The sequence below is a fragment of the Symphodus melops genome (genome assembly GCF_947650265.1).
Source record: "Symphodus melops genome assembly, chromosome: 13".
In the NCBI taxonomy this organism is placed as follows: Eukaryota; Metazoa; Chordata; class Actinopteri; order Labriformes; family Labridae; genus Symphodus; species Symphodus melops.
Window position 1 is genome coordinate 2,104,056 of NC_136703.1, and position 13,528 is coordinate 2,117,583.

Consider the following 13,528-nt stretch of genomic DNA (forward strand, 5'->3'; position numbering starts at 1 on the left):
AGTCTGCACACTGTAAGTCTGTGATGTTTTTCTCCTCCAGCATGTCGCTGTCAGTTCTTCTGTTTGTCCTGCTGTATTCTAATCCAGTATTTCTGTTTCTATTGAAGTCGGTCCCCCACATCCGACCGCTCTCACAGTCTCTGCCAGAGTGAATACAGATGTACGCCGTTGTTCAGGATGACTCAACATATCCATCAGAGTCGAACATGGCCGTACTTAAACACTGTGTTTCAGTACAAACGTTATGAAATGATCAGCCTCTCTTCCTGAACCCCCCCCCCCCCCCCCCCCCCCCCCCCCCCCCCCCCCCCCCCTCGCTCTTTCTCTTACTTTCTTTTCAGCGATGGAGGAGCTGGATGGAGACGAGGTGCGAGTGTCCTCCAGAGGACGTTTTGCTGAGCGGGACATTGTTCAGGTACGCATCACCCGTCTGTTTCATTGGTATGTTGGACTTCAGTGTTTCTGTCGGCAGCAGCAGCAGCAGCATGGTGGAAGTTATTCCCATAGGAGGATGGCTTCCAGTCTTTGGATCTTTAGTCGCTCCGTTCTTACTTCAAAGTGAACCTCTCTTTTTAAAACAGTTTAAAGTCTGGCTGATAAGATTGTCTGAATAAAACTGAACTTGCCAACATGAAGAGTTATAATATAATGCTTGATGCGTTCTTCTTTATGGTCACAATAAAAAACTTTCTGAACAGAGCAGAGAGGTTTCCTCACCTCCTCTGCTCTCGGCGACGCTTTTATCATTTTTCAACTCAAACAACAGAGGGCAGCTTTTTTCTTTAATAAGTTTTGCGATTAATTATCGAAGGAGCGAGCTGTAACCCCCCATCCCCCCCCCCATCAGGCGCCGAGGAGGGAAACAGATCTGGCAACGGTAAACAGCACTTTTATAGGAACTCTTTTAGAGATAGGGCAACACAAAAAGGAAGAGAGTCCCTCCACTTCTGATAACAGTGTTTGTACAGTGTGTTAAAGAAAAGTGATAAATGAGTGTTTACAAGGATGACCAGAAGCTCAGAAGAGATAGTGCAACACTAACTAAGAGGCCGCAGCCTTTATAAACAATCATTCCAGGGTTTACCTGAATGTCTCTGTCTCGCTTTAATCAGCGAACACGTGTTCACATTTAACTCCTTTGATTTCCTTTAATTGTATTATGACAGTAATAAGATCAGGCTGTTTACACGTGTTGCTGTAGTTTGGTCTGTTTACATTTTACAGTGATACACAGTGACTGGTTATGTTCTCCTGACCTCAATGCGGGTCACATGGGCAGTTATTTCTGAGTATCACCTGTGTACAGTGACTTCCTGTCTGTACCGAATTGCCTTGCGTCCTCATTTTACACGTCAGCTGCTGCAACAGTTGGACGCCATAGACCAGGCCTACCAGAGGCCAGCCCATGGATGACATCACAAACCAGATCTATCTACAATTAAAACATAATTAACTAATAAACGGGGGGAATTGTGAATGACTGTTATTGTTGCCGCTGTAAAGTTTTAAAAACAGCACAGCGCTCTCGTTTAATAGAACACCTTTGGTCCTGTGCTCGCAGCCTATCACAAGCTTGTGTTGTTGGTGAGCCTTTCACACAGTGTGCTGATGTGGTGGACTTGCTGGTCTGGGTCCGAAGCTTTCTGAAAATGTGAACTCCCTGAACAATCGAGTTGAATAGCCCTACCATAGACTGTAAAGAGGACTTTTACTTTGAAAATCCAAAGCAGAAGTGCATCAAACCTCTAATATTTACCATGAAGATAAAAAGCTTCATTTCAACAGGGATTTAAACCAACACAAACCAATTACCCATTACTTATCCATCTCACGTCAAGTTGCCACGTGCCTTAACCAATGTTATTAAAAAGTCATGACAGCATTCTTATTAGGTAAGGCATATAAATATGCTAACACTTCCAGCACAGCCAATCTAAATGAAATGGTGTCGTCAGGCTAACGAAGGACAAGGTCAAATTCAAACAGACATTTCTGCCTCCTTAAGAACGCCCACTAATGAGAAGTTACCTTCCCAACAATGTGAAAGCGTCCTTGCACAGAATACCAAAGCCCAAGCTGTGTGTGTGTGTGTGTGTGTGTGTGTGTGTGTGTGTGTGAATGGGATTAATGGTATGCAGCAGTGTGAAGCACTTGGAGTGTTCAGAAACTCTGACAGCTGTTTTAGTGCTCTCCAGTTCATGCTGAAGAGTGGTGTTGCAGAGGTAGCGCAATGATCTCTAGAACACGTTGGAAATAAAACCTGTGATAAACCTCGAGTGCTCGGAGTGCACAAACGTTTACGTCAAACATCGAATCAAATCATTTGTTCTCTTTAAAGGAAGAAAGTGCAACTTTTTGATCTAGTAGATGGCGCCCTTGAGCTCCACCATTAAACCAAACCAAATCAATTCGAAGGCACCATAATTAAGCATCATTGAGAGCAAGCTGCGGACAAGATTGGCCTTTTCTTGAGCTGCTATCACCATTGCTGTGTTAGCATGCTAATGTTAGCACACTTCAGTTAGCTTGTAGCTTGATGTAAAGTGACACAGACTGAGCGTGATCTAAAAACTCTTCATCCAAACAATCAGTGAGTATGTTCTTCTTCTTCTCTCTAGTCTTTGACTAAAGCAGCTTTTATACACAAGGGGAGGAGCCGACCGTCCCGTCCATGTAAACACAGCGCTCACAACAACACAGCCAGCAGGACTCCAGCTTCACTCGTTGTAGACAGTCAGGACTCACACACACATTCACACAGGAGAGACTGGAGTGATGATTTATTTTGCAATCTTCAAGAGTTTTGATGTGCTGCTTGAAAATGTTGTTTTGGATCATAAATTAAAATGAAAATTAAAACCTGACTCCTGCAACAACACAAACACTAATCGAAGCAGCAGCCGAAATGATTCTTTCTTTTGTGCTGTCAGTTCGTTCCATTCAGAGACTACATCGACAGATCTGGTAACCAGGTCCTCAGCATGGCCCGGCTGGCCAAGGACGTCCTCGCCGAGATCCCCGACCAGCTGCTGTCTTTTATGAAGAGCCGAGGAGTTGAACCGCGACCGGCTCTCTCCTCCTCGCCGCTGCCGGACCTGCACCGCCAGATCTAACCAGCCGACACCTCACTTCATAGCATCTCATCCCTCGCCCTCTCTCTCTCTCTCTCTCTCTCTCTCTCCCCCTCCTCTGCTCATCTGTCACTTTAAAGGAGCAGGAGGATTGACCTGAGACTTATCGCCGTTAAAGTTAAACAGGTACATCACAGGACGCAGCGGGGGCTCATCCCTGACTCACCCGCTGCTCTCCCTCATCTTGAACTCACCCTGTGTTGTACTTCACATTTACTGAGACGGAACCACGACTGTCCCTCTCCTCCCATCGCTCCATCCTTCAGCTTTGACTTTTCAAATTCCCCTCATCGGACACCTCCTTGCACACTTTGTCCTGGTCCCGGCCAAATGTTGACTCGAGTCACATTTGGCAGGAGTCCCAGGATGTGCCCGACACTGGATTAATTTGAAGCTAAGTCCCCACATAAACCCTGGATGAGTGTGCAGCAGCTTGAATCAGATGCTTTGGGGGTGTTTTGGACCAAGTTGGAACTGTTGTGGAGTAATTGGTCACCACGCGGACAGGTGTTTGTGATTTATACTTTACCGCTGTCATTATCCTCGGGCTGTGCCAAATCTCTTGAAACTGAAGTAGACGCTGCCAAACAATGAGTTCGATCCTAAAGCTTTTAAACTGAGAGGAGCGACTCCCCGAGAGGAGGACGAGGGGCGCGGAGGGAGAGAAACTGCCCGAGGTGAAAGGGACAGGTGCATGCTGGGGGTTTGGTCACCACGTGACAGCTCACGAAGGCACATTGAATAGTTTAAAAAGTATTCATGTACTTTAACCCTTTCATGGAGGGATCCTGTTTCATTGGACGAGCCGTGAGACGAAGTGATTTTTTTTGTCATCAGCTGAGAGTGAAACCTCTAAATGTTGTTGTCAGTTTTAGTAAACTATTACTTCTGTCACACCAAAATCAAAGTTAAAGGAGGGAACATAAAAAACTAAAGACAGGACGAGGTCAAATCCAAACAGATAGAATAAACGCAGGCATCGTTCTGCCTCCTTCAGAAGCGGTAACACCGGCACAGTGGCTCGTCCATTAATCAGAAGATACAACCCCGACGATGCCGAAACATCCTTCAACACGACACTGAGTGAGTCACCTTTGAGCTGCAGCAGTGACTGACAACTCATGAAGGCATCATTTAAAGATCGGATGGTTTATATTTCATTAGAAGCCACGTTGACAAAGTAAACCCCCTAAAGATTGTTCTCAGTTTTGTCACGTTATTATCTCGTATGAGCCAGGCACCTCAGAAGACCAGACAGGTGAAAAACTTTTTTTTTTCTTTACTGTAAAATTGTTTCTCTTGTGACTGATCTCTGTCCGTCGTCCACTCCAGCGGACGTTATGTGTTTTAGTGTAGCATAGATTCTGCGTCTTGGGCAAGCAGCAACCTCCAGTGTTTAAAAAAGAAAAAAGCCGATAGGTAGGTGCAAAAATCCTGCAGTTCATCGAGTGTCCACTAGATGCTGTCTGCAGAATTACCAGAAGTCACATATGCACCCATTCAAAAAAAAAAAAAAGAGGCAGTTTTTAAAGCAGGAATTTAACGTGTTTACAGCCTGGTTAAAAAAAACAACAACAACAACCTTTTCCACATTTCAAGACTCACTTTGAGGGCAGCAGCAGAGTGAAGACTGGAGCTTCTAGAAACTTCCATGAGAATATAATCACACAAATATGAGGTAAGTTAAGTTCAGCCTTATTAAAAAGGATCTGGCTCTGGTTTTGTTCACTTCAGCCAACTGGATCATGCAGAGAACAAAATGATGAGTTTGGGTTTTAAGATTCGCAATGAACCTCGACGCTCCGTGATAAAAGAAAGGATGAAGGCACTGAGAAGATGCATAAACAAAGAATCACTGTTGTCGATTAAAGGCAGCGGAAGAAAAGCAAAAGTTTATTTCTGTAATAAAATCACAGCAGCAACAACATTTATAAGCTTACTAATTAAAACATTAAAGACACAAGATGTGCAACTTCTTCAAAGTACACTTTTTTTTTTTAAAACCAAAATCTTTGAGTTCAGCTTCTTCTATTCTTAAAAAGAAAGATGGTACGATTCATGCGTGACAGGAAACATACTTATTATGTCCTGTTGCTGCAGCATTTTTATTCTGATTTCTGTCTGACTCATAAGTCAGTCGATTATAAAGAACAAACATATACGTATTTTTAGATTCAGTGCGACCCAGTTACTGAGGATTTAATGATTTCCGACGCCTTAAATGTCCATAAATCAACTCGCTAATCAACAAAGCGAGCAGATGAATTAGTAATGATGGCAATATTCAGAGAGACTTTATGCGTTTGTGATGTGGACGTCATGCAGGGAGGAGCAGGCAAGATGTTGGCAGATCTATCGGGGGGTTCCGTTTATCATTACCATTTACACACCTACACACACACACACACATTTAAACACACACCTCTCTCTATTAGGACACACCCACCCTCTCTTTTCTCAGCGTGAGCTAAGGCATGGTGCCGAGTCCCCTCCTGCTGTCAGAGAAATGCCAGTCTCTCTCCGGCTGCCCTGCAGAGAGGAGGAGGAGGTGGAGGAGGTGGAGGAGGAGGAGGAGGAAGGAAGGAAGGAAGAGACGGGGAGGGAGGGGAGAGGGCAGAGTGAGAGAAAGAGGGGTGAAGAAAACAATCAAAGACGAGGCCAGGAGAGAGTGAAGGAAATAGATGGAGCTGGACAAGGACAGGAAGAAGATGAGGAGTGTCAGAGGGAAAGACAAATGAGTGAGCGCTGCAGATGAGAGGAAGACCTCAAAATCTTTAGTTTCTATGTCTGAGAAGTCTTTGTTTGCGTATTTGTGGGAGGCAAATAATGAATGCACATTCTCAGAAAAAGCAATACACCTGACTGCCAGTTAAATGTTTGCCCTATGCATGCCTCTCCTCCTCTTCCTCCTCCTGTCCCCTGCCATGACATGACATTTTAGTCCCATGCAGACAGGAGCTGTGTAAAAGTGGGCAAACTCTGCCACCTAGTGTTCGACGTGTGTACAGCAGGGTAACTTTTATTATGCATGACAACTGTACATTCCTGTTCTATATCTCGCACAGTATACAGATGCATGAACTGATGCAACTGTCCTTAAGTGGATTCAGGCATTTAAAAAATTAAATAATGTGTCAATCACACTGAAAAAAAGAAAATCTTTGTTCTTGTATGAAATGTGATTTTTTTTTTTTTTTTTTTTTTTAAATGTGTTTGTTAACGTCAGTGTATTGATGCTGTCGTGTGTGTACATTTTTTATACTCTTGTTTTTGCATGTTGGAGAATAAATGCGTTGCAGTGTTCAAGTGGATGTTGATGTTGTAACTGTCCCCCAAAAAAACAAACAGATACTTATATCTTAATATGCATTTTCCTTGTGTATCCCTGAACAGTTCAACTGTCGTTTGTTCATGTCCTAATGAAGGTGAAACCTGTGAATTTATCAACCAAGAGATGAGTATTTTTGATAATTTGCATCGACACGGCCCGTTCTGGGTGTGAAGAAAAAAAGAAAAGATAGTGACGACGTTTAACGATTGTAGTGGGATTTTTGTACGACGAGTTCTTCTGTGTGTTTTCTTTGTCTGTCACTGATCTTTGTTGTCGGGATGTTTCAGTGTGTCAAAGTGTTCAAAGTTCACGAGATGGATTAGTATTAACTGTATATACAGTAAATCAGTGATTAAATATGTTTCCCACTCAGTGTGTCTCACAGATGTGTAAAACGATCTTGACTTGTGGTGACGGCACTTCATGTTTTACAAACAACAACGAGTCGTCCATTTTCACGGTAGACTCATTAAAACTATTAAAAAAAAAAAAGTTCGTTTTTTTTATACAGAAGAAGAAACAGGACTTGTTTCTGCAAGGTTAGAAATCTGATTGGACGGTCTGGAGGAAGGGGCGGGTCTTACAAACACAGGAACTGATAAGACAAAAGTGTATGACTCAAAGTCATCGCTGATTTCTTTCCTTTCTGTCACATCGCCTTGAAGTGATTATGCACAGACACGCTCACTCTTTCTTTACACAAGTTGCTTTTTCTTTTCTCACACAAACATTCGTGACCCACTGAAAATGGCTCCGCCGCCCATCTCTGGGTCTCGCCCCACCAGTTGAGAAGCCCTGCAAGGGACAATTTTCAAATCTGAGCCGCAGGGAAGGACACAGACAAAAAGACAGTTTCAACTGGCTTTAAAGGGATACTTGCTGTGTATCATTAGAAACATGGTAGCAGTGTTGAATGGTCGTGAATCCAGCCCTCAGTTTGCCCTGAGACGAGAAAAATGTGTTTTTCTTTGCCTGGAAGTTTTCTTCATGTGATGCAAAAAGCGTCATATTGCATGTTTCTAATGATACACAGCTTCATGCAAATGGGTGAAGTATCCCTTTAAACAGTATTATCCTCCAAACACACGACGATTCAGCCGGACCACCAGACCAGATTCGGTTCCATCACCATGTCAGCGGTGACCGTTTGACACATGCTTATGTCAGAAGGTCACACTCATTTAGTGCGTTCGTCTCTGATGACAGTGACGCGCACACTGAAAAGAAGAAAGTGGACGTTTGAATCTGTCGTTGTGTTTTCGCGATGAGGACGGACGGTTTGTGTTTCCCTCCTGAGGATGTCGAGCTGCATCACAGAGCAAACACAAAGAGACTCAATCTGATCTCTGTTAGTGGATGTTTGTGTGCAGAGGGAGGATTTAAAGTGACAGCGTCCCTGATGGGATTCATTACACCACATTACACACGATTTCTGACTTTGGTTTGAATCAGTGAATAGATGAAAGCACTTTAACAGACAGAACTATGAATGATGCTTCTATCTGTTTCCTGTATCTGTTGCAGGTAATAAATGATGCACGTATACAAAAATATAAATCTTATATCAAGTCTGATATCGTGTGGAGGAGAGAAATATTGACATCATATTTGACACATTTTGACATATTTCACATCGCGGCTCCAAACTCCTCAACCTGTGCAGAATTTATTGACATTAATGAGATAATGGGCATTTTCAGACCACAGGAACTGTTGAATCCTCCGTCCAACTTAAATACAAAAGTACCTAAATACAAAAAAACATATATATGAGAAGCAGCTACCAATATATGAAATAGAATATAAAAAAGTCTAAAGAATAATAAAAAAAACAAAATTTACAAAGGGAGCATGAAAGAAAATAAATTGGTTCCCCATTGGTTTATTGGTTCCACATCACAGGAACGATGAACTATATAGAGGAACCTTTTTCAGCTCCTGCATCAGAGTACGTAACATGGCGGTGTGACTGTGTTTTTTTTGCCTTTTGCTCGACTGTATAACTGATCTGCTTCTTCCTTCATGTGGTAGATGCTTAACTAATATACTGCAGATGATCACAGACAAAAAGCAACAGCTGAGCTAAATTCTCTGCAATGAGTTTTTATTACTTTAGTTCCTCAGTGTGTAAAAATATCTTCAGATCAAAAACTCCTGCTGCACATTTTTTCGATTCATTCTTCAGCTTTTCTTTGTTTGCTTTAAATCTTTTGAAGTGAGGAATAGTTGCACAATGCCAGACACAATTCAACAGCTGATGCTGATACGCCCCTTCACCCCCCCCCACCCCCCCACCCACCCACACACACACACACACACACAAGAACAGCAGCTTTAAAGAGTCAGCTCCTCCGGACCCTAAATGTACGTCATATTCATACATGATAACCATGTTTATCTTATTCTAACCTGTTATAAAAAAAGGCAACTAGATTATTTGTTTGTTTTTAGCTAAAATGGGTGAAAATTAAGAAGTATTGACTCTAACATGCAAAATGTTCCAGTGGCTTTAGATTATACACTTTTGGGAAGTAAGTAAGTAAGTACAACTTTTCAACAGTGAAGTCTGTCAGTTCATAATAACAACAACAACATCTCTGCTCTACGGTGGCTGCTGGGGGACATCCAGAGCAAAAGGCAAACGTTATTTCTGTCAGGAGAAATGAGCTTCAAACTCAGAAATACATGCAAAAAAGAAAAAGTCAGAATCAAATGCAAAGACACAACACGCTGCAAAAACAGGTTCGAAGGTAAGAAGCACACAAACCCTGAAAAACATGCAGATCAAAATGGAAATGAAGCCATCACAGCAGAGGTGCGTTGTGTATTGTATCAGGATTCCTGTATCCTGATTACTCACGTACAAGGACGTTCAGATGTTGCACTTGTTTTCGACTTGAACATGTGTTTTTACATTTTTCAGGCAATTTCTCGTAATGGGAATTGTCGAGCTGCATTACCACAACAACAACAACAACAACAACAACAACAACCACTTTATGGCAGTTACGGTAACTCTCTAGGGACACATGACTCAAAATGAGGGAGAACAAGAAAACAAACACAGAACAGTCGGTGTCGTTCTGGAATCTTTTTGAAGGTCTCGTCTCGGAATCAAAAGTATTTTTACGCGGTCTCAGACTGGGTGGTCAAGACCGCCGCTTAAAGGCAACACTTCCACGTCATTACTGCGATTAGAAGGATTGGTTCATAGTTGTATTTGTTTGCCTGCACACACTCTGGTCTCAGGTAAGTCTTAGTCTGGGTAAGTGTGGTCTTGACTACAACGCCAGGTTTAACCGATGGAATCTGAGCATGTGATGACGTTTTGTAGTCAAAGTAGAAAACTCGTTAAAAGGATGTTGGTTATGTTTGAAAATGCTTAGTAACATCATTTTTTGTAACACAGGAACGAGTCTATCCAGAGAGAGTCAACAAGCAGAGCTGTGTGTTATTTAAGTTTTGCTGCTCGACTTTAAAGGGGCAGAAACGGTGACTTCACAGATCATGGCGTTTGCACAGAGGAACAGTCAGTTCCGGACGTGCTGTGACAGCCTATTAAGGCTAATGACTGAAAGAGGCAGAGGAGGAGGTGGGCCGGGGTGTAAACATACTGCTAAAGGAGCTGTTTTGAAGCAGGCAGAGAAACAGGAAGAGGGTTCACCACGAGAGAGAGAGAGAGAGAGAGAGAGAGAGAGAGAGAGAAAGTATAAACACGACGACATGGTGACAGATCCGTTCACTCAGCAGAGATGAATTCATTCTCACTTCAGCATCCAGCACATCAGTCTCCTGCAGCTCTGGACAACAACAAGCAGATCCTGAGGTCATTATGTCCCCCCCCCTTTTTTTTTTCTTTCTAAACATTATTTTTTACGAGTGTGTGGAAAGAAACAGGGAACAACATCTGGCAAAAACGTGTGTTTTTTAAAAGGGACTTGAACAAACCAGGTTTTGTGGGACTTTGGGTAATAGGTCAGAGAGGCTTAGCTCAGGGAAACTTTGGGCAAATATAAGTGAAGCCTTCAAGCATGAAATAAAAAAAATAAAAAAAAGTGAGGCACACTTTAAATTTCAGCTTGAAGGCTGCTGGAGATGAACAGGCTACTGTAAGATGCTGCCGGACCTGTTTGAAAGAAAATGGATTTAATTTGTGGTTTTCTAACAAAGGCCAATGTGGTTTCCTCCAACATGTTTCCGAAACCAAACACAGAGAGCGCCGTGACCCGTTAAAGAGAACAGACGTGCATTATTATAAGTGACAGACTTCCGCTGCACACCACTTTTGCAGAGAAGACGTCACGGCGTCTAATTAAAAGACTCACTAACAGCAGCAGTACCTTTCTGTTTTTCCACTGACCTCACCGCCGGGCTGCTTTACTGAACAGCTTGTTTTTGTTGTTGTTGTTGTTGTTGTTGTTGTTATGCCGTCACAGCTGAGAGGAGCTGTGGACGCCGTGAAACAACCAAAGAGAAGCGTGCCCAATCACACGCTCTGTTAATCCCTGTGATGTCTCCTCAGGAGACGAATCATTTTAAAGGTGAAGTTCAGACTTTAATAAAGGACTCTGTGTGCTTTTACAAGCAGCAGCCAGTTAGCTTAGCACAAAGACTGGAAGTAAAGGGAAACAGCTAGCATGACTCCATCTAATGTAGACCCACCTATGACATAAAACTTTACTTAATAAGGATGTTCAAAACCAAAGTCTTTGACCCCCCTGAGAACCTTAAGACCGGACCAACCTGAAGCCCACCGTGTCTCGGTTCTTGTCATCATCCGGGGCTGCACAAGCCTTCATGATCGAGCGCTTTGATTGGACTTGAGTACCCCGGCTAATCCTGGTTTCGATCATATGGCGTCTACATGCACACAGAGAAACCTGATAGACATTAATATCCTGGTGTCTGCTTCTTATTTGTGATGGCGCCTGTGATGTTTATTTCACAACACACACACACAGTTTGAAATGTGGGAGAAATTATGCCACTCTGGCTTATTGTAGGCTTTGCTCTATTACATGTCATTGAGTGATCTGGCCGTGTAGTAATGTTACTGTCCAACCTGACCGGACTTGCTCCACACCTGTACTGAAAACATGTTGGGAACCCGGCGTCCTGTAGCCGGTTCACGACAGACTTGAACAGATTAGCATGTCGATGTTTTCTGATCCTTCCAATTCTATTTTATTCTTCCATCACAGAAAGACAGAATCGCTGCAGCCACCATGTTTGTTGTCGCTGATACGTCACTTGGCTGAGGCTGCGCCTGCACTGAGGTAGTCGGCAGCTTCCAGAAGAAACAAACAAGACACAGAATACTGGTTTATTTCGGATTTCACCAGGAAGCAAAATCAGGAGTTTCTGGAATCAGGAAGTCCAGAAAACGTAAGTCCATGTAAACAAACTCATTGACTACTTTTACCAGAAGTTGTTTCTGGATAAACTCAAAGTCATCTTCAAAGCAGCAACATCTAATGTGTGGAGACTGTAATGCTGCTTTCAGCTACTTAATGTTGACAAGAGTCCAGATTGATCGTCACAAAGACATTAATTAGTTGTTAAAAGGTTTTGGCTCCACAGCGTCCGTCCGTCTCTTTAGTGAGAAGCATTTTCTCTGGATCTAATCAGCCAAAGTTCTGAAGTCTGACTTCATGAATCTCAGTGTTAAGTTAGCGCAGGCAGATTTCCACAGGTTTCCACAGACTGACGAACAAACGGAGAACCTAAACGTTGGATTTCATGGTTTATCAGGCCGACAAACTAGACAAAACCTTGACAAGATGTTTTTGAAAATCTTTGAGGTCAAGTCAAGCGTTTCTGATTCGACCACATTATGTCAGGACTGTGTCTGATGTGGAGTTTATAACAGAGCCACACATTTCTCCATTAAGTAAAAAAAAAAAAAAACAAGTTTCTAACATAATGCAAATTTACACATGTGACTCTTGTGACTTTTTACACTTTTCTTCCCATGTAATGAGGCTCATTTTCCAATTTCCTCAGAGAATCTTGACTTAGCTTTTTATTTAGCATCGAGCAAAGATAGTGAGATCCATCGTCTCAGGAAGGAAGCACCACAGTATACAGTGCATAACCACTTGTCTCCTTCTTGTGACTGATATCGTTTAGTGGTATATACAGTATATAGGTATATAATAATAATAATAATAATAATAATAATAATATCAAATAAATACAAACAAATCTAGTAAAAATAAAATGACAACAATTCTCACAACCATAACTATATATATGTATATATATACTGCTACTGATAATATTAATAGAGACAACATTAGTAATAATAATAGTAAGGATGGTATTAATAGACATAATAATGTGTCTGTTGATTCACTTTAACCCGCTCGTCACTTTTATCTCACAGAGAACAGGGAACAGTCTTCACATCGACTCTCCTTCCACTGACAGAACTTAAATCCATTAAATGAGAAGCTGGCCACCATCATGTCTCTAAACCATTTTTAGATCAGAACACACGGAGGAGGAGGAAGAGGAGGAGGAGGAGGAGGAGGAGGAGGGGGGAGATATAATACCCCTGTTTTGGAATTTGAATGAAGGCAAAGCTTTGTTCCCCGTGTCTGTAAACGCTTTGGATTCGGACAACACATCCAGGACTTGGAGCGCCTTATGTCTCCGAGGAGCGTAGAAGTAGCCATGACAGCACCTCCAAACACTGCAGCCTCTGTCCTGAAAAAAAAAAACAGCCGTATCTAAGACCTGAGGAGGTTTTGGAAAACTATAGTGCCGATTACTGACTTAAGTATTGCTCTTACTACAAAGCAGAGCTCCGCTGTGAAAGGTCAAACCATTTAACAATCCATAAAGTTTAATGTATCCTCTCGTGGTTCTCAGGGGTTTTCTCATGGAAAATAATAAAAATCTAATTTTTGCTCTGTTTCATTTCCTGTGAGAGAAGCTCCTCTTTGTCATTCACAAGGAAACTCTGAGATCTCTGTTTTTAAAAAACACATCAACCTCCAAGTAACAGCATCTATCAAAGAGAAAAACAACCTAGCTTAAAGCTGGGAGAGATATGCTTCATTAC

At 42.3% G+C, this 13,528-nt stretch overlaps 1 protein-coding gene across 2 annotated transcripts in view; it reads left to right on the plus strand.

The window, feature by feature from the left end:
• LOC306833644 (copine-9-like) overlaps positions 1 to 3,840 on the plus strand; it is a 60,099-nt gene extending 56,259 nt beyond the window's left edge. For both annotated transcript variants that reach the window (XM_079359039.1, XM_079359040.1), the window contains 2 exons: positions 342 to 415; positions 2,931 to 3,840. In XM_079359039.1, coding sequence (XP_079215165.1) covers positions 342 to 415; positions 2,931 to 3,113 — 257 coding nt within the window. In that variant the 3' untranslated portion in view covers positions 3,114 to 3,840. The remainder of the gene's footprint in view (positions 1 to 341; positions 416 to 2,930) is intronic.
• The last annotated feature ends 9,688 nt before the right edge of the window (positions 3,841 to 13,528 follow it).